This window comes from Ptychodera flava, chromosome 2, assembly GCF_041260155.1.
Source record: "Ptychodera flava strain L36383 chromosome 2, AS_Pfla_20210202, whole genome shotgun sequence".
Classification (NCBI taxonomy): Eukaryota; Metazoa; Hemichordata; class Enteropneusta; family Ptychoderidae; genus Ptychodera; species Ptychodera flava.
In genome coordinates this window covers 35,761,226-35,784,055 of record NC_091929.1, presented here as the reverse complement: position 1 = coordinate 35,784,055, position 22,830 = coordinate 35,761,226, and the positions used below count along the sequence as shown (strand labels likewise).

The 22,830-nt window shown below is 38.2% G+C and overlaps 1 protein-coding gene across 1 annotated transcript in view; it reads right to left on the bottom strand.

Moving 5' to 3' along the window:
- LOC139119811 (uncharacterized) overlaps positions 1 to 22,591 on the bottom strand; it is a 29,144-nt gene extending 6,553 nt beyond the window's left edge. The window contains exons 1-2 of the mRNA XM_070683719.1: positions 22,196 to 22,591; positions 18,146 to 18,167 (exon numbers count right to left, since the gene is read on the bottom strand). Of these exons, the coding sequence (XP_070539820.1) occupies positions 18,146 to 18,167; positions 22,196 to 22,303 (130 nt within the window). The 5' untranslated portion in view covers positions 22,304 to 22,591. The remainder of the gene's footprint in view (positions 1 to 18,145; positions 18,168 to 22,195) is intronic.
- Between the last annotated feature and the right edge of the window lie 239 nt (positions 22,592 to 22,830).

The window sequence follows — 22,830 nt, the reverse complement described above, 5'->3', positions numbered from 1 at the left end:
TGCTGATAACTGGGCGGCTGTCCCTGAAGACTTCAATGAAACATGCGGTTTGTTCTAATAATGATATGGCTCCATTTAGATGATCACCCTTGATAAGGCTTGACTGGTAGCACTGCATAAGGTGTAGCATGTTTCTATCAAGCATTTCTTCTGCTAAGTGGTTTCTCATTTTTTCAGGCTGTGTTGGATATAGGTGGTTGTTAGTCATTTATGGTGTATTGGCCTGGAATTGTTTTTCCAGTCCCATTCAGCAGCATCAACCCACATCTTCCATGTTATGTTCTGTCCTCTGTATTGAAGGTTTCTCTTTTGATGGTTCTCATTGCCACTTGATAATACTGCATTGCGGATCTTTTTCATGACATGTGAGAAGTCCTGGCAATGAGCAATAGACCTGGAAGGATCAACTCAACCAAATTAGAGCTGAGGAAGCTATTGTCTATAGGAGACTCTTTGAAACACATATGGGTGAAACTCCTGTTTTGATCACCTCCATCTTGACAGATATAATCTACAGTGAACCCCCAGTCTTGCAACTTAGAAATAATCTTCCAAATGTTGATGTAAATATCACATGCTCTTACGCCATTGTGGGGAAGTGAGCTAATGGAAAACGAAATCCAGTGTGACCAAGAAATATGATTTGCCATGCATCTGTGGCCAGTTTGCGTGTGACACCCTTGTTTCTTATCACAGACAAATTGAATGATTCCTCGCCCAGGTCAACCAATCCAATCAATTTAACTTCACTGCCTTTCCTTTCAAGCACCAAGTCATCTTGTATCTTGCATTCATCATGAATTAATCCTCCATGCATTCCTGGAGGTGCAATGTTTGTTTCCTTGGCAGATTTGTACATCCACTCGTACATCTCATCATTAATTCCACTGGTCTGTGGTACACAATTTTTATAGTACTGTAAGAGTCTTCCAGATGGTAAAATCAACATTCTGCTGTCAATTAAATCTTGATAGGCATTAGGACTTCTTGCCCACAGTGTCAGACAAATTCTGATGATTTTTGGATCCCATCGCCGAGCTTTTGGACTCTTACATGTGAGCGCCTGGTGTTGGTTTATCAATAAGGCCTTCATCTCTCCTGATGCATTTGGGAAAACTGTTGCTAGCATTTCTTCCATGTCTTTATGATCTTCTTTTACTAATAACACTTTTGCATCTTCTTCTGCTGAGGTAGCTGTTTCAGTCTTATCATAATTTTTGGAAGATGCAGTGAACTTTGAAACAGCAAACTGGCATTTGCGACAAGCAAAACTTCTAGATGTAAACGGTAACACCTGTTGGCAGTTTGTACTCCGCATCCGACACTCATCATGCTGCATCCCATCAGTAGTATTGTAGAATTCTGGTATCACTGTGGTTGTAGCATGTGCCTTTTCCTTATCAATGACAACACCAGTGCAGAGTTTGATTTTGCACACCGTCTTCAACACAACTTGTACTTGATGTTTGGTGGGTCTAAAGGTATTGGAAATAAGGAAGTTGTTGAGGGGAATATCCTCACTGCGAACTTGAAGTTTCCAATCTTTGTCAGAAAATGTGAATGTTTTCATGACTTGATTACCATTGCAAAGGAATTGGATAGTACACCAAACTTTACAACATCCACTGAATCTGTTGGTATCTGAACTACATTTGTTGGAAGCACCTTTGCAATATCAGCCAGGGGTAGCAGATCTGCCTTGGTTTCATTAACACCAGTGAACTTTAGGCCACTGTAAACATAATTTACTCTTCCAGTAGATCCATCAACAGTTCTGGCACTTTTAACAGCAAACAGTTCATTCAAAAGTTTTGGAAAAGTAATCTTGTTTGCTTTTGTATCAGAGTTGGTGACAGCTGTCAGATAAGCATCCCATACATCCATTTTTTTTCACCTTGCTTGATTCACTTTCTTCAAGGTTTCTTAAGCACCTGTTGCAATAAAAGAAGAAAAATTAAACTATTTCAATTTTACATAAAGAAACTGACCATTAAAGGGACAGTGGCTATAACTTTTGATAATGTTTCAAGAGCTTTTGATCTATATGCTTACTCCATTTTCTTGTCCATGCTCAAAAACATATTTAATTTATCAACACATATCATAAAGAACATTGTTATTGTTGACAGAAGAGCTTTATTTCAAGAATAACATTCAAATGTAAACACTACCAGTGTGCTCTACCCCCAGACATGCCGTATTCAAAAGCTGAACTCTGAGTAACTCAACATGCTCTTGGGAGTTAAATTTAAGTTAAGTAAAGAGAGTAAAGGCAGAAAAATAATTATCAATAATTACAGCTAATGTTCCCTTAATAAAGTAGGTGATGGGGACAGGTTATCGCAATTTTCAAATACATAAAATTCTCTCTTTATGATATTAAAAGTATTATCATACACTCTGCACCCTATTTCATTGCTTCTTATGATAACAGTTTTAAAACCGTTTCATTTCCATTTGCTATTACAATCATCTATCTGTTAAGCCAGTATGTTTCATTATCATAATGATCGATTCTATGACTGATCAAACTGTAAAATAACTCTTCCTTATCATCTTTTACTTTTTCTCTCAACAGGGGAAATGAAAAGTTATAAAGCTGTTGACAATGGTGAACAGAGATACATTGATAACTTTCAAGCTCCAGGAACTTTATACTTGAAGAAAGATGCACCTGTGATGCTGATAGTCAACTTGACGGATACATTGGTCAATGGACTAACTGGTAAAGTTGTTGATTTTGTAAATGAAGGACCAAGAGTGCACTTCCCTTCTATAAAGAAAACTGTTGTCATCACACCATACTTATTTTTGAAATATAAACCTGAAATCAAGAAAAATGTGGCAAGCCGCTGTCAAATCCCACTGAAACTGGCCTTTGCATTGACTGTGCATAAATCCCAGGGTTTGTCAATACCAAGAGTGCAGGTAGATTGCAGACATATGACAAAACCAGGGCAACTGGGTGTTGCAATAAGTCGTGCAACCGAGAAAAAAGGTCTCAGAATCCTTAATTTCAAACCAACCCTTCTTCGACCGCAGCCATTGACAGTGACCAATTTTAACAACAGAGTGTGCTCATTGTTTGAGGCTGATGTCAGTTGCTGTACAATGACCTGCATGAGTACATCAGCAGCTGGAAAGGGCGATAAGGACATTATGTTTGATACTGACACTGACAGCGAGCTAGAGGAAGAACGTATGGCAGAATCTTTTGATAAAGCGTTAAACGCTGACATTGAAGCAGACCAATCATCTGATCAGCTGTTTGGTGAGAACACTGACACTGGACAATACAAATTACCTGATTACATAAGTTTGCAGGACATAACAACAGGGTTGCATTATAATAACCCCAAACTTGACAGCCAAAGGGACTTAAACTCTCCTTTTCATGAAATACAAAGCAGCAATAATTTGCAACGGTTCTGTTACATGGTATGGTACTCTTTTAACAACCTGATGAGAGAAAGACTCTTATGCCATGATAACCCACAGAATAGACACTTTACAGAACTTTATGCTGAGATCGACAACTTTTTAAGCAGTGAACAGTATTTGTCAGAAGTTTCCCTCTTATTTCAGAAGAAAACCCTGGGTAAACAAGAATACATTGCAGCGTGGAAAGTTGCTATTGTGATTAGGAAAAAGTTGTAGAGGAAAGTGCTAAAGCATATCTGGAAAGGGGTGAACAAGATACTGGTCAAATGTACAGTAATTCTGAGGGAGGGAGAGGTAAAATCAGATATATTGGAGGCTGGTGTATTGCAAAAATAAAGTACTTGAAAAAACAAGAAGTAAAAAGAAACTTGTATTCACAGAATGGCCGAAGTAAGGCAAACCATGCCGATAAATGTGTGAGATATATTGAACAATTGGAGGAAAATGAATATTTCTTACAACAGTTTTCAAAACATAAAGATTCATTGGAGGAAATCATCGCAAACAAAATATTCAGAAAAGTCTAACAAATATCAGTGATGAGGCCTATGATTTCTTTTTGAAATTAGACTGTCAACTCCGCAAACTTGAGACTGAAAGAAATTTTCACACTCATGGTCAGAATTTCTATCAATTTATTAAAGATGAAGTGACAGGGGACCAAACTCTGTATGGTACATGGACTAAATTGTTCCAAACGGTGTCAACGCACACAGAGACAAGCATTTCACTTGATTTAAACATACATGGTGTCCTTAGTAGTGTATGTGATGGGGCAGATATCATATGCAACCTTTTCTATGAAACAGTTGCAAAATATCTGCGGATGTCGTCAGCTCAGTTCAGAAGAGATTACATGAGAAAACTAAATGTGTCAAAGAAAGAGGCACATCGAAAGCAAATAAAAATAAGAGGAGCAACGACAGCCAATAAGTCAGAATTCACATTTCAAACAATACAGAATGACAAAAGTGATAATAAACAATTGTCTCATCTAAGGCTTCAGTCAGAGCTAGCATCAAACACAGATTTTCTTGAGGTAATGAAAATGAAAAAAAATGAGTTGGGATTTCTTTGCCAGGCTTACAATATTCCAAAGTCAGAGAAGAGAACCAAGTCACTAATGATAGCAGCATTAAAAACTGCAATAGCAACGAGCAAAAATGTACCATCTCCTGAGAAACTTGCCTCATCAGAACTGATGACATCACTCACAAATCATACAATCACTGAACATCAACCAGGGCCAAGTCATATGCCACAGACAGAAAAAACACAACATCCGTGCAACGACACAGACACTGACAAACACTGTGTTAGTGAACAACAGGAACTGGAAAACAAAATATGTGATAGCATTGAACATATCGGTATAGACACCACTAATCAAGGCAAGAGGAGAAGTTGTTCACAGAGTATGAAAAGAGTTAAAAGAAAGAAAGCAGTAAAGTGGCCTTGTGGTACATGCCAGTGCAATTGTCTCTCTAATGCTATATGTTGCGACGTTTGTCAAATTTGGTATCATTTCAGTTGTATTGGCATCACAGGAGAGAACATGGAAGAGGTTGACTGGATCTGCCAAACATGCTTGCTCAATTTATAATTTATACAGGGTATTTTTAATTTGTAAAATAATAAGTTAAATAAATGAAACATTGCAAGGTTGTTTGTACACTTGAAAGGATCAATTCACTTATATGTTTACCTATTGTTAAATATGTAGCTAGCATTTCCTCCTATATCAGCACCCACAAGCTCTGTGATAAATGTGACTGGGGATTGTTATTTAAATTTAGCCTATTATCATACACTACCTCAGTGTGTTGTGGACCAATAAAATATTATTATTATTATTATTATTATTATTATTATTATTATTATTATTATCATAAGAAAAGCTCAAATTGTCAGCCTCAAATGCTAACCATGAAAACATGACACATTATAATCAACATGATATTGTACTGCATTTTTAAAAACAATTCTATGGTTAAAATTTCAAGATATTTTAAGGCCTGATATTGTCACCATGGAAACATATAAAATTGAAATAGACCTGACTTTTTAGGTTGCTAAACTAAAAATACCCTTAAAGTAAAATGTTTGTGTTGATAAAGTTAATTCTTCAAAGTGGTAATGGTGTGATCATTTTTCCATAGCAATCAATAGTATTTTCAAAAGCATGAAAGGAATTAGGAAAAAGTAATATTTTCAGCCCCAAATTGGGTACTGTATGGCAATGCAAAATATTGAAATAAACATTTTTGTGCTTGCTGACCAAAAATACTCTCAAGACAACATTTTTGTAGCTCAATCAAACTTACTTTCAATTGAATATGGAAATACTGATATTTTCCACCATAAAATGTTTACAATGTATACAAGGAGTAGTGAAATGTATTTAGTTTGGTCTTTTCACTCCAAATTACACTTGTGATGAACTTTTCATTCCTATCATTCTCACTATGATCCTGTTTTTATGTTTTATAAACTCTGAGTTTAAAAATCATCATTGTTGTCATTATTAGATCAATTGATAAGCTTTTCTTCAATCAGTATTTGTGAAAATTTGCAGGAATGACAATATTGCATGTGCTGACAGAATATTCCACACACAAGGGCATGGAATCTGTTTTTGAAGAACATTTTCAAAATCGAATTTTTAAAAAGAATTTAATTTAATCTATTAAGGATTTAATTGGATCTATGCATTCAGATTTTCAACAAATTTATATACATACCAGGTAACAGGGGAAACGTTTGCAACCGCCATCTCCTTCATTTTCAAAATTGTCTTCATCAACTGTAGAAGCTGAGAGCAGAAAATTTGCATGACAATATCTTTGACCTGGATTCACTCATGAAATTTACATACTGGTTAACGGCCGACAAGGGCTGTATGCGCATGCGCGCACATTGCATGACTTCAATTCAAAATGGCCGGCGCTGGGTTCGTGTGCCCAGCCGATTTCAGGAGGATTTCTCGCCAGTAGCATAGGGTAAGGTATGATTTTAGGTAAAAGGGCCAGTCGATCGATTGTTTATGCAACCACCTGACCGGTGACCAGTTTTTATCACCGAAAACGCTCTGAGATCCTGAATTTCGCTGATTTATGAAATCGGGCGGTGAAAAGCTTTCTCGCCTTGAGTTTATGTCTGTGCAGCAGTGGCGGGCCCAAGCCGGGCCAAAGCCCAGCAGCTACAGACGCTCGGTTAAGCTAGCCGACATGTACAGTAATATCACGTACCGTTATTCTTTATTAAATAGTCAATTCATGTAGACATTCTACTCATTGATGATTATGCAGTGCGTTCGCCTGGCCCGAGCCAGGCAGCCATAGCCACTCGGTATAATGCCAGTCAACATGTAGGCCTATAGGCCTACACTATTATCTCACGTACGGTGATTCTTTTTCTGAATAATCAAGTCGTATATAGACATTCTACATATTAAATACGATTATTATCCCAGCAATGTGCCAAAAAAATTGGTAACAATGTAAAGACAATGGAAACACATCATAACCTTGACAAGCTAGAAATGTTCGTCTGTCTTGCTGTATATAAGCTTAGGTCTTGCCATGTAAGTAAATGTAAAGGGTTTCTAATAACCGACGATTCTATATTCAATTAGGCCTACCGGATCCAGATAATGAAGGGTATGGTTTCAGGCACGTGACATAACATTAAAATTTGAATTTTATAAAACACGCTTGTGTAACTTGTAGGCAGAGATGAGCTGAGAAGTCAACATTGACTCTGTGACAGTACAGAGTTGACTTATAGCAAGCGACAGTCCTAACCTGCAAAAACTGCAACAGACTAAAAAAATTAGCTTGGTTGCCATTGCCATACATCACCAGGAGATCACGCAAGGTCTTAGACTTTCTCACAGCCCCTCGTCCCTGCGCAGCTCTATCCACAACCATTCAATTATATAGTGATGCGCCCTCAACGGTTTTTACCTCGCGTGCGCATGCGCGCAGCGAGGTTATGTCGCAGCGATGTCTGTCTGTCTGTCCGTCTGTGTGTCTGTGTGTCTGTGTGTCTGTCGGTCTGTCTGTTGGTCCATTTTCTCAAAAACGGCTGAACGTATTTCAGTCAAATTTGGTAGACATCTTCAGAATTCAAATGGCTAGAACTGAAAAGGTTTTGGTGGGCGTGGCTTGGATATTAATGAAGTTATGAAAGTTTTAATTTTTCTGTTACGCCGCGTATGACAAGTGAAAACAATCGACTGTTTGAGGGCGCTGTGAAATGTGCTTGTCCAGGTTGGCTACAGCTGGATAGCTCTGGTTTCAACCACGGTCCCTCCGTGTTTCAACCTCGTATTGAACATTAAAAATATGATATTTTATTACTCATTCAACTCACTATTCAAGATAAAATATCGTTTAGCAAATTAGCTTCATCCTTGGTAATTGATTGTTTCCCTCGCTGCTCGATCGCCAGAAATGAGTACATACGTTCTTAGCCCTGCGTACGATGCTGTGTGTTCCGCTACAGCTATTAATAGCCCCGCTCACCACAGCCCTGCAAAGACCCGTACGTAGAGTTGGTGACTTCAAATCCATTTTTGGACTTGACGTAAAAAGCCAAATTACTGCCGAAATTCAGCGTTCTTGGGCCCAAGACGTATCCCTGCCTACCGCAGCTACTCGATCGCTTCCAAAAATGCCAGTCTTTTATTCTTTTTTCGTAAATAACCGTCGATGTCGGCAACTCTCTCCCTAGCCCTGCGTACGTACGCAGTGTACGCTGTGCATTCCCTGTATGCGTTCCTAACACACAGCGTACACTGCGTACGTAATACGTTCTCTACCTAGCCTCATGGCATGGAAGTGCTGATGAATAATAACTTTGGGTCAAAGGTATTGAAGTGTCCAATCAGGTTCGTGCACAGAGTCCAAGGCCATGACCTACTTCATGTACTGCTGCACTAAAACATTTTACACAAAGTGATTTCTGAATTCAGTCACTCGGCCGCGCTGATCGCTAATCTTGAGTTTTGACTGTTGATGTCGTCGTGTCGACGTTTGACTTTAAGAATCGTGTGGGTTACTCTGGACATAGCGAACCAAAAGCTAGATTATCGAAGGTTAGCGTCATAATATTTGATCAATGCATTTTTCTCTGAGAATGAGATGTAGAGTGACACTTTTCAATCTTGTGTGTGTGTCAGCGAATTTATATTCCGGCATGGTTCCGCTGAGATCAGCATAATATTATGGCGACGTATTGACAGTCTGTGTCTTTTAAGTTGCTTTTCAAGATTGTATTAGCTACAGAACCAACAATGACAAATTTTTCATGAGATTTCCATGTTGGCATTGATGTTAAATGACCCCATAAGTATCCGCTGACCTCCCTCCGAGCTCAGACATTTTCTCCGTTCTGTGACGGAGCAGGTCGTACAATTTGCATAGTTCATTGCGCATGCTAAGTAGACATTGCCAATATAATCTACAAGATTTTTTCGCTTTACCTTGTGAAAGAACCTTGTTTTACGGGGTACCAGTCAACTCGCCCGATACCAACTCGCCCGATTCCAACTCGCCCGATGCCAACTCGGCCGATACCAACTCGGCCGATATTATTTTGCAATTTTATGAGTACCTGGTACGCTAGCTCTGCATGGCAGGGCTGTGTGTTTACCGGCGTTATACGGAGGCTGTATAACGCCGGTAAACACACAGCCTTGCCATGCAGAGCTACTGGTACACTTGATGCGAATCCGTAGCCTTTGCCAATCGGGTAGCTTGGTCATTGGAGTGGAAGAATATGACAAGGAGTGGCAGGGCTCGTTTTTGCAGCAACTGGTGCGCATAAAACGTTTTATTTCTAACAACAAATATTTCTAACATAGAGAACCACAGGTGCGGCTTAAAATATGTGCCAACACGGAAAACTTTTTATTTGCGACTTTCACGTTTTGCAAATCTCTTGAAAGAATAAATTTCGTTTGGCTTCTTTACGTATAGGATGGTTACTGCGTACTGGCTCCCCGGGGGGGGGTTAACTCCATGGCTAATAGTACGGGGGGGGAGGCTCCTCACGAACATGGAAACCCAAACTGTTGTGATACCAGTTTTGAGCAAAAAAACCTACCCTTTCTGATACCATACAATATAATAATCAAATCAGTCTAAGAACAGTCGGACTGTTCTTAATATGTGTGATCGTCTCAGTCCACTTCCACTGTCATTGTGTGTTGATGGAGGCACTGTCAACCGGATGATACCATCATCATCCCAGGCACCATCAGCAATATGATCAATATTAGGGGTGGACCATTTGATATCCTGGGGGGGGGGGCTTGGAAGATTTGGGGGAAAAAAGATGCCAGGTGGAGTTGCTCGAAAAAAAAAATCTGGCTTTAAGTGGCTGATGGAAAAACAATTATGGACCATTGCGACTCGAAAAAAAAATCTTGGCAATTGTTCGATGCACACTGCAGCATCAATAAAAATCAAGCAGTAGCTCTGGAGTTTTGTAAAGCATAAACCATTTCAAGCTTGAGGAACAATAACTTAGAATTTATTAAACGAGGAACTGAAATAAATACACAAACAAAAACACTGAAAAATTGTCAAAAGTTACAGCTACTATCACTGTAGCTTTCAGCAACTGAAAACAAGAACTCGTCTGGAACAAAACCAATAAATATTTGTCAAAAAATAAAGCAAAACACCAAAACTTTAATAAAGTCTCAAGGACACTGTGCTCTTTTGGTTTGAATTGGTAATAGTACATACAAGTTCTCATACTGATTGAGTTCAGCAGACATCTGGTCAGCCAGGGAGCAATATGTCATATGGAAAAGTTCAATCATCAGTATTTTGTATGAAGTCATAAAGTCATTGTTCCTTTTCAACTATAGTGTCAACCATTGAATATGAACAATTGTACAGTATACATGACCTTCTGATTAGAGGAAGTATGCTGAAATTGAAATTGCTCACCAGTGTTTTCCAGAAATGTGTAAATCTGAATGTATGGATTTTGTCAAAATACCACAAGAAGAGAGACAGCCTGTCATGAACTGGGTCAAGTGGACTCAGTCAGTCAAGTGGACTGTTCAACTTGCTAATATCACTCAAACCAGGACACTTGTCAGACAATGACATATTTTTTTCAAGCACAAGTAAATGCCATAAATGTACATGATTTTACAAATATATGTAGGATACCATCATCTCTTCTGATGACACCAGTGATGTTCTCAGAAAAGTTTTCACTGTAAGTTTGTTAATGCTTAATGTAGAACTCAGTAATCAGGTTGTTTGATTTGTATTTTCAGTGTGTTACCCATGGTATAAATAAGATCTATAAACTGATATTTTTGTAAAGTGAATCAAAAATGTACATGTATTTACATATCTTTATTTAGTTTCTTGAATATAGTCTGTGTGCGATAGAACAGCATCTTGTTACTGGGTGTGAAAAACCAAGCAAACAAACATTGCACCGAAATTTGGTAAAAAAAAAATATATCTCGAAGAAGGAAAGTGAAAAAAAAAGTTGCCAGCATATGCCCTGTAGAAAAAAATAATTCATGGTCCACCCCTTATTGTTGACTGTTTCTTTATCTTACGTATAGGCCTACATTTACGACTCACTCGCCTTGCGTACCAGGGGTACCAACAGTCCAACCGACAGATCGGAAATTTTGATGGTAGATCTGGGATGTAGATACATGGGTTTCCAGTGTTGACAGCATGATTTTTTAACAAATGTCAGTTTGTGTTTAAAACCGGACCCTTTCTCATACCAACACCTCGTGAAAAGTATACCCTTTCTGATAACAAACAGTGCAAAAAAACGATCCCTTTCGCGCGGACCCTCCCCGTATAGCCATCTATGGGAGTTACCCCCCCCCGGGACTGGCTCACTTCTTTAGGAACAGCAGGACCGTCTTTCACGAGTTACTGGCCTGGCATGACATGAAAATAGCTGGCCTCGGGCCATCGGGTTAGCGTACATGGAATCTACAACACCGTGACCCTATCTCAAACAACGGACGAGTTGGTATCGGGCGAGTTTGAATCGGGCAAGTGGGTTCTGGGCGGGTTGGAAAAAGTGCGAGTTGACTGTAATTCTGTTTTACTTTACCAACCCTTTAGGAAAGTGAGGAAAAACCCTGTCGCCAAAGAGAAAACTTTCCCCTGAAAGGAATTTATTTATTTTCCTACAACCAAATACCTAATCAGTGATATTTTAAAAAGTCGTACGTTACGGTCAAAAGGCAGAGAGGAAATTCTTCCGTACTGATTTCCTGTATTATTATTATTATTATTATTATTATTATTATTATTATTATTATTATTATTATTATTTTGTGGTTTCCAAAGCTTACATAAAACGAAAAAGACTAACATTTTGACAGGACAGGAAACGCCAGCTGAAAGCCATATTAGAGGTGTTGCTAAACACATATTTTCCGCTGCAAAAAGTTTTAATATTTTATTAAAGCTCGGCAGACAGACACTTTATGAAGTTCACAAGCTTAATTTTCAATTTTGATAAAAAAAGAGGGTCAAAATTATCTCCATGGCAATTAAGCAAATATTTACAACGAAAACACGAGATTTCTAAAAGTTAACAGTATTTTAACAGTATTTGCGAATAGAGGTCACTTTCGCAATTTCCGAAGTTATTTTGTGAACACTTGTCAAGGAAGTGTTCGAAGATTAAAGAAAACTCCTCCACGGCTTTCATTTCATTCTCTCCATTGTACAACATAAATTGTGACGCAAATAGATACCAACTTTCCGATGCTGCTCGTCGAATTATGAAAATAAAAAAGTTGACACAAGAATACCTTGAAAAGATTACAGTAGCGTGTAGTTGTGACACGAAAATAGTTTGCAGCAATCTGTACTATCTGACCGCACCAGCTATGCGTGTAACAAAATTATTTAATTGTCTCAGAACTGAGTAACCTGCACTATAGCGTTAATCTCCTATTTTGTTAAGAAACGACGAAATCATCTCAATTCCAAGCATTCTTCAATATGCTCACGGCTATCCATTGTCTTCAGTTTCACTTTGCTGCAATCTGCAATAACCGACAATCTATGACTCGGCTCCGAGTAACCTTCACTAACGTTAAAACTCCGTCTAGGCTAAAAAAATTACCAATCCGTCTCAGTCTGCAGCATCCTCCAATACACTCAGGACTCTATCAAACAGATCAAAGTCCACACATAAGAAAAGTCAATCACTTTGCAGCTATCTGCAATATCCAACATGGTAAGTGTAGTACAAAAATGATTAAAGTCTCAGCTCGGAGCAAACTGCACTGACGTTAAACTCCGTCAAGGCTGAGAAATTACTGATCTATCTCAGGCCGTAGCATTCTCCAATACACTTAGGACTCTATCAAAGTCCACAGATATGAAAAGTCAATCACTTTGCAGCCATCTGCAATATCTGACAAGCTATGTATAGTACAAAATGAAATAATGTCTCAGCTCAGAGCAAACTGCACCAAGGTTAAAACTCCGACAGTGAAAACAAATTTCAAATCTATCGTAGTCTGTTGCATCTACGATAAAATCAAAACTCTATCTACAGTCCATACATACGAAAAGTCAATAGTTTGCAGCCATCTGCAATATCTGATACGCTGTGTATAGTACAGAAATTATAAAATGTCTCAGCTCGGAGCAAACTGCACCAAGGTAACAATTCCGACCATGTAAAGAAATTTCAAATCTATGTCAGTCCGTTGCATCCACAATAAACTCAGAACTGAGTCTCTATCTACAGTCCATGGATACGAAAAGTCAATAGTTTGCAGCAATCTGCAATATGCAATACACAGTGTGTATGGAGAAACGGTCAAAATGTCTCAGCTCGGAGCAAATTGCAGTAACGTTAAAACTCCGTCCAGGCTACGATATTACAATTCTATCTCAGTCTGTAGCATTCTCAAATACACTCAGGACTCTATCAAAGTCCACAGATACGAAAAGTCATTCACTTTGCACCAATCTGCAATATCCGACACACTATGTGTAGGTACAGAAATTAGTAAAGTCTCAGCTCGGAGCAAACTGCACTGACGTTAAAACTCCGTCCAGGCTACGATATTACAATTCTATCTCAGTCTGTAGCATTCTCAAATACACTCAGGACTCTATCAAAGTCCACAGATACGAAAAGTCATTCACTTTGCACCAATCTGCAATATCCGACACACTATGTGTAGGTACAGAAATTAGTAAAGTCTCAGCTCGGAGCAAACTGCACTGACGTTAAAACTCCGTCCAGGCTACGATATTACAATTCTATCTCAGTCTGTAGCATTCTCAAATACACTCAGGACTCTATCAAAGTCCACAGATACGAAAAGTCATTCACTTTGCAGCCATCTGCAATATCCGACACATTATGTGTAGGTAGGTACAAAATTATCAAAGTCTCAGCTCGGAGCAAACTGCGCTAACATTAAAACTCTGTCCGGTTAGGAAATTACTAATCTATCCCAGTCCGTAGCATTCTCTAATAAACTCAGGACTCTATTATATGTGCACCGTTAAGAAAAATCTTTCACTTTGCAGCAATCTGCAATATCCGACACACTATGTATAGGTACAAAAATTATTAAAGTCTCAGCTGGGAGCAAAATGCACTTACGTTAAAACTCTGTCCAGGCTGAGATGACCAGTCTATCTCAGAAATGACCAGTCTATCTCACCCCGTTTCAGCTACAATAAATTCAGGACGCTATCGAAAGTCCACGGATACGAAAAGCAATTGTTTGCAGCAATCTGCAACATGCAATATGCAGTGTGTATGAGGAACGGTCAAAATGTCTCAGCTCGGAGCAAAATTGCAGTAACGTTAAAACTCCGTACAGGCTACGAAATTACCATTCTATCTCGGTCTGCAACATCATTTAATAAACTCCGGACTCTATGAAATTCCACGGATACGAAAAGTCATTCACTTTGCAGCAATCTGCAATATCCGACACGCTATGAATAGTACAAAAACAATAAATTCAGGACTATCTAAAGTCCACGGATACGAAAAGTCAATTATTTGCAGTAATCTGCAACATGCAATACGCTATGCATACTACGAAACGGTCAAAATGTCTCATCTCGGAACAAACTGCACTAACGTTAAAACTCCATCCATGTTAAGAAATTACTAATCTATCTCCGAGTCAGTAAGTAGCACCATCCAATATGCTCGGCATCCTATCTATAGTCAACATTTAAGAAAAATGCTAAGTTTCCAACAACTGTATAGGCCTAGGACGAGTTAAAATGTCTCAGCTCCGAGTCGGAGCAAACTGCAGATAAAACTACGTCCAGGCTTCGAAATTTAAAATCTATCTCAGTCCGTTATATCCTCCAATAAGCTCACATCTCTCTTTAAAGGCCTGTGATACGAAAAGTCAACCATTATTGCAGCAATGTGCAAGATCCAATACGCTGTATATATGACGAAACGGTTATAATGTCTCAGCTCGGAGCATACTGCACTAACGTTAAAACTGTTAAAACTCCGTCCAGGCCAAAAAAATTGACAAATCACTCAATGCACGTTCGGTTGCATCCACAATAATTTCAGGACTATATCTAAAGTCCATGCTTACGAAAAATTTAATCACTTTGCCACAATATCCGACATGCTATGTGTAATACATAAATTATCAAAATGTCTCAGCTCGGAGCAAACTGCACTAATGTAAAACTCCGTCCATGTCAAGAAATTACCAATCAATCTCAGTCCGTCGCATCCTCCAATATGCTCGAGTCGCCGTCTATAATCAACATTTAAGAAAAAACCCCGAGTTCCCAACAAACCCAATATCCAATACGCTGTGCATATGACGAAACTTTTAAAATGTCTCAGCTCGGAGCAAACTGCACTAACGTTAAAAATATTTCCATGATAAGAAAATTCAAATCTATCTCAGTTCGTAGCATCCTCCATTTTGCTCGACACTCTATCTATAGTCAATATTTTAAAGAAAAAACGCTAAGTTTCTAACAAACTGCAATATCCAATACGCTGTGTAGGCCTATATGACGAGACTTTTAAAATGTCTCAACTCGGAGCAAAATGCAGATGAAAACTACATCCAGGCTTCGAAATTTAAAATCTATCTCAGTTCGTTGTATCCTCCTATAAGCTCATAACTCTATCTTAAGGCCATGGATACGAAAAGTCAATCATTGGCAGCAATGTGCATGATCCTATATACGCTGTGTATATGACGAAACGGTTATAATGTCTCAGCTCAGAGCATACTGCACTAACGTTAAAACTCCGTCCACGCCAAAAAATGACCAATCACTCACGTTTGGTTGCATCCACAATAATCTCAGGACTATATCTTGGCCCAAATTTACAGAGCAACTCACAATCTAACCCCTGACTATGTAGCCAGTATGTTCAATAATTATATCCCTTCCAGATCACTTCGTTCTTCCAATCAGAACCTCCTTAAAGTTCCCAAAGCACGTACACTTCTTTATCAAAACACTTTGTCTGTTGCGGGTGTGGATGAATATAACAATCTCCCCCAAGCAATCATAGCTTTAAGAAATCTTGTAACAACTTTCTGTATTCTATTTACTTGTCTGATGCTTCTTCGTAGTTTTTTTGATATTTGTACTTCTGTGTTTTTCGTGTTTTCAAGTTGGTGCTGTAATATGGTTTTCTTTTGTCTAATCGACCTCAATGAAAAGAGGTGTTTCATCTATGGAGTTATCGAATTTAAATAAAGATTAATAATATTAATAATATCTAAAGTCCATGCTTACGAAAAATGTCATCACTTTGCCGGAATATCCGACACGCTATGTGTCTTAATTATCAAAATGTCTCAGCTCGGAGCAAACTGCAGTAAGATTAAAATTCCGTCCACGTCTTAGCTTAGTCCGTAGTATCGTCCAATATGCTAGAGTCTCCATCTATAGTCAACATTTAAGAAAAAAAAACGCTGAGTTTCCAACAAAATGCAATATCCAACACGCTGTGCATATGACGAAACTTTTAAAATGTCCCAGCTCGAAGCAAACATCACTATCGTTAAAACTATGTCCACGATAAGAAATTTCAAATCTATCTCAGTCCGTAGCGTCCTCTATCGGGTGTTGCCAATGACTGGCGACGAGATGGCTTCTGACTTTTTGTAGCCTGTTTGGCCGGAAATCGTAGGCCGTGCAGATTGGACAGTGAATAACATTTATTTGTGTTAGTACAAGAGTCCCCACGCAGTTTTAATTGGCTTGTCATATTGCCAAGACTGCGTCTTACGTAGATCGTCATATTGCTAATGTCTACCTAGCATGCGCAATGAACTATGCAAAATTTTGACCTGCTCCGCCACAGGACGGAGATAATGTCTGAGCTCGGAGGGAGGTCAGCGGACCCTTCTCGTTAAATCAGGAGCAGTAGGCTAGCTCCTGCCATGCTCCTGCGTACAATAGGTCTGCGTTTTCCCGGCGGTACGGTGGTAGGCCGACGGCTTGTACCACACTGTCCACAGGACAGCACGTGGTAGAGGCCGTGTGCACAACCTGTACGCAGAGCTTCGAATACACTAGACAGAGTTCGTGTTTCCGTAATTTAGGCATTGAACTTGACAATATAGGCAATAACCAGAATCATCGACCATCGCCTGACAAGTGCACCATAGTCAGCTGTACATGAGTTGCGTGGCGTGGTGAGCAGGTTCCCATGGGTATTTATTTTTTGAAACGCGTACTTCAAAGGTCACGAACTCATTTTGCTGCTACACGGCGCGGCACAGATGATTGTATCGTTTTTGGGCGCATTGAGATACTGTGAAGTAGGTCAACTCGTTCTACATGGCAATTATATGTGAAATATGCAGAATTTATACGCAAACGCGACCTCTGCCAGTTAAGAGCCTGCTCAGCCATTTGCACTTGCATCGACAGATATTGTTGGATCATAATTTTTCAAATGGTTTCTTTTCTTTTTTTTCATTGCGTAATACAGTGGGGATAATGTCAAATTTAGATAATTGGATTAATTTCGGGAATAAAAACAATGTAATGTCATAAAAGCCAATACCCCAAGAAGTACTTTACAAAATGTGCACGCGAGGCAATTCAGTTCATATCTGGTTCTAGCAAGCGAGGCTCACCTCAGTGCTGAGGGCGGTATTATGGTCTGAGGTGAAGCCGGCGAAGAGCTGTGAGCCGGAGAGAGACTCAGTCTACATGATTGGTTTGCTGTGAGTGCTCCCGCTACTTGCTCACTCTCACCCGTTAAATGAAAGCGGGGAGTATGTCATTTGGAACTGTTGGTTCTTGCCCGTGTATTTATGCGTGCATTTGAGCAGTGGATGAGTTAAATGTAAAAATAAAATAAAATAAAAAAATCCAGTAAAATAGGTCCTGATGAAAATGTAGTTTTGAGAATTAAAGAAAAAGTAATTCTTTCCGAAAAATACCATTTAATTTGGAATTTTCGAGGCAATTCAGCCTAAATTTCCGATGTGACGACAATGATGACGATTTATAGTAGTAATGCTGTTGTTATTGTTGTTTTTGTTATTATTGTGGTCATTGTTGTTTTGGTTATGTTTTGTTGTTTTTCAAATTTGATGAAAGAACTCCTACAACTTTGTTAAACCTTTTGCATTTCTAATTGCGTGGCTATGTAGCACTTTGTAAAAATAATACCAATAATAAATATTGTCTTACAGTACCTTGTTTTTTCTGGGATCCCTTCTGAAAGAAAATGGAGAAAAAGGGTGGTAAAAAGCATGATCAGGGTGTTTTGGTAGAATGCGTCTGGGGAAAATATTCGAACTGTCAAATATCTATAAACATTTTGGATATAAAACACCGGTGAATTTATTGGTTTCTCTGATGCCATAATTCGCATTGCCACCCCTTGATTTCATTCTTAAGTTTGAAAAGTATATGGGCAAATCCCAGGAAAAGTTTCAGTCTTTCATGTTTTAGGTGCATACTACCATAATGAGGACAAGCACTGCTCAACTGAACGCACAAATATGTTTAAAGTTTGCTGAACTTTGTAGAATGATTGTCATACATCTTCTGGCGAAAAATCATTAAAAGCAGCCATGCATTATTCGCGCGAATAGCACAGAATAAAAATACCGTTAAGGACACCATGTGCTAACATTCAGTATGAATTGGTCCATTCAAGAAATATTTAAACCAGAAAAACAAGAATGACAAAAGCAAATAAGGTCTCCAACTTAGGTATTGAGGGTCAACTTTAGAAACATGCATAACAACTTCTATAGCAGTGGGACAAGCAGATCCTAAATACATAAGCAAATATCAACAAAGAAATCAGCCAGAGAAGGCTTGACAAAAAGAAAAGGTGGGAGAAAAAATAAAGAGTGGGGGAAAAGTGTAGAAAGTATCTAGTAAAAAAGTAATGTTACCTCGTCAATCTTCTGGACCCTACCCTTCCTGAATATCAAATGTTCCACCCTTGGTATTTACCATGTTTACTTAAGAGCTACATTGGCCAGACGGCAGGAAATGTATTTAACACCTTGGGGATTTGTTTAATTCATGCTATGAGTGCTATCATTCGAATAGTTACAGATAGTGAAATACCTTCCACTGTGGCCGGGGTGATTATGACATCTGTAATTATCCTTGACCGAAATTTCTCATCAGTTCTTGTGTGTCTTACATGGAAAAATTGCAAAAATTGGTCTTCACAGAAAAAAAATTTACCTCAGCTTTGTTTTCTTGATCAAAGTTTACAACAAATTGATAACAAATATGACTAAATTATATTCATATCCTGGGTTGATGTAGGTCATTTAAAGTCACAAGCTGAGAAAATTACTTAAAATATACAAATTGGGGTTTCCCAATACTTTGAGCAGAACATTCATCTAATAACATCCCTTGGGACTTTATACCAAATTACAAAACTATCAGACAAGTAATTTTGATTAAATTTCCTTGACCAAAATGCAACAATTAATGCACCCTCCGTTTACTAGGCGATGGCACATACATGACCAAAAATGACAAAACTGTCTTAAAAATAAAAATGTGTGTATTTCAGGACAATTTCAACATATCTAACTATTGTCATCCCTGGACATCTGTAAACCAAATATAAAAGCTGTTTGTCCAACGGCTTTAAAATAAAATATTTTTTAAAGATGTTTTGACCGAAAATGACAAAATTTGCCCCAAAACAGTATTTTTTCCAATTTTGCCGTAATTTCTAGAAATAAGAAGGGTAACACCCTTGCAAATATCTAACCCAAATTTGAGAGCATTTGGGCCAGCAGTTTGAGAGAAGAAGAATTTTTACCTAAAATGAGATAAATAACCAGAAAATTCAGCAAAACTACGAAATTCGAGATATTTTCACGATATTCATAAAAGTGTGTAAGCTTCACCTAAGGTATTTACACATAAATTTTCAAAGCAATCAAGACAGCAGTTCTTGAGTTATTAATTCTCAACCATTTTCATATTTTTTAGCTCATTTGCATAATTTTGGCGATGCAAACTTCATTTGAACAAAATCCAATCTATAGCCCAAGATACATCCACACACCAAATATCAAGCTGAAGCGTGCAACGGTTCGCGTGTTTTTGATGTTGACGGACATACTGTACGCACACACACACACACACACATACATACATACATACATACATACATACATACATACATACATACATACATACATACATACATACATACATACATACATACATACATACATACATACATACATACATACATACATACATACATACATACATACATACATACATACATACATACATACATACATACATACATACATACATACATACATACATACATACATACATACATACATACATACATACATACATACATACATACATACATACATACATACATACATACATACATACATACATACATACATACAGACAGACAGACAGACAGACAGACATACATACATACATACATACAGACAGACGCCGCCGACTTCAGCTTTTAAGATAACAAATGTGAGCTAACAAAAATCATCAATTCTCGAAATTTGAGAAAAGTTTACATTCCTTTCGTAACTCGACCTTTGTAAACAAATGATCATTTATGCCGAGTATAATTGGTCGGGGAACTTGACTAAACATAATATATCTTCACGTGATGAATATATTCCAGATAATAACTTTCCGAAAAGAGGCTAGCAGTATACACTAACTTGGCTTTATTCTGAGTGAATACGTTTAGAAAAGTGTACATACATTGGGCACTGGTTACTGTACAGTAAAGCGCACGAATAATCCCTCCGAAATGTAGGTATAAAGAAGCGATTTAATCAATTTTTGACAACAGTCAACAGAAAATCCAGGAGCGACTGATCATACTGGCCGCCATATTGGTTAGTACTTGTCGCTTAGCAACGATCCAGGTTGAGGTAATAGCACAGGTCGTGGCCTCATTTTGATAAAAAATTTACTATATGTTGTAAAATCCTTATTTAATATATTTGGTAAGTTTCTGAGCCGATTATATCATTAGAACAATAGTCAACTTAAGTGTAATTTCTATCTCAATAATTAAAAAAATGATCCAAAAACACCAAGTTATCGCGAAACACATTTTTGAGACAATAGCTGTAATTTAGACAAACAAACGTATCGAAAGTGATGTTATAATAGGCTAGACGATTTTGTTCGAATTCTTCGTGAAATATTGAGGACTCACTACACTATTTTCCTGTAAAAGCGCAAAAACAGGAAAAATCGTAAATGATAGAAATTGTGCTTTTAAAAACTATGAATGAAGAAAATATATTAGGCAATTATTAGTGTTTTAGATAATATTTGTAGAGAATTTCATACTTTGACACTGGTTGGCGTTTGTCGGACGAGAGTGACAGGCATATAAACTGAACTTAAAGAGAACCGAAATAAATAAGGATGACGCCATGCATCACTACCTCACAGAAGTTGACCTTGTTATATGCATATCGGTCCCTATTGATCCATTATACTCGACTAAGACAGATTTCTCTTTTATTCGACAATGTACCCATTCATCTGTACAGGAATACCGTGACACTTCAACTCAGGCCTTTTAAGAAGAGGTCACCGTCACGACACTCCAATCTTTACCCAGCCTTTAGTGTCGATGGTTAACATTATACATTCTCATCCAGGCCTACGCGTTCAGCTGATAACATAGGATCGAATCGGGCTCGTTGGAGTCCAGAATGGCCAGAACTTTTGATCACAAAAACAAAATCTGTTTTGGGAACTCGCTAAGAGCCATATAAAGTAAAAGTAGTTAAAGTCAACGCAGCTTAAAATTACAAAAAGAAAAGAAGTTGTCAAAGTTGTTGACGAGCCTGTTCAGGTGTTGTTAACTTCGGTTTGTACAGTCGCCACGTCCATTGTAATTTAAGGAATTATTTCACACGATCGCACCAATACTTGATTCCGTTGGTCATCCGTAGCACAGCTTAACGTAATGAAGGGCGACAGAATCGAAAAAATTAGCTATTGGCTATTATCCTCATTTCCGTGAGTGGTTCTTTTTTCTGTATCTATCAAAAGTCATTTTTATCAGACTCTAGAAACGAACTTCTTTCCCATAACTTTATCTTCCTTCAACATGGAATGTTACAGATCACGATCGGATTTTACATTTAGAAATTTCATTCACCAGAATGATTTCAACTCTGGTCACTTTGTCTCACAATTTTTTTCTACCTTACAAAAACAGATAGAAAGAACTGTTTGTTTACCTTGGCTAGCAGGTCCTTTTTGCTGAGGCCAGCTTTTTTCGGTTCTTCTAATGCCTGGATCACAACTACGGTGACCAGCAATGCGACGAAAACCAGCGAACGTGCCATTTTTTCTGAAAAGTTTTCCTAACCACTTCAGCAGGTGAGTGAGAGAGGTTCTCGTGATGGAACTAATTATGTCGAACTTGAAGATTGACGTCATCCAATTGGCCGAGAGATGGTCAATCTCCTCACGTGGTATTGGCCCCTCCAAAAAGCCTTTGTTTCCACACACTTAAACTTTCTTTCTTTGTGATGATGCTATGGGAACGTAGTTCCCATGGCAATCACAGCAAGTGAATAGGTAAATGAAAAACACCAATGAAATAGCCTCTCCGTTAGGTTATACGATATTATTTGTGTGATACTTTTGTGATGAGCGGCTGGGCAATAGTTAGTGTTGGTGGCAATTGTAAATTGACTGTTTGTTAATTGTGATATCGGGACCTGCCTTGTTAGCAATACAGCAAACATCTCAGGTAGCATAAAAACATATTGAAATTCTGGCGTTTTCTCTATAGCTGAGAGCTTACGCGTTTTCCGAACGTGCTATATCGTGAATACAGCACGCGGTCATTTCCACGTATCCACCAATC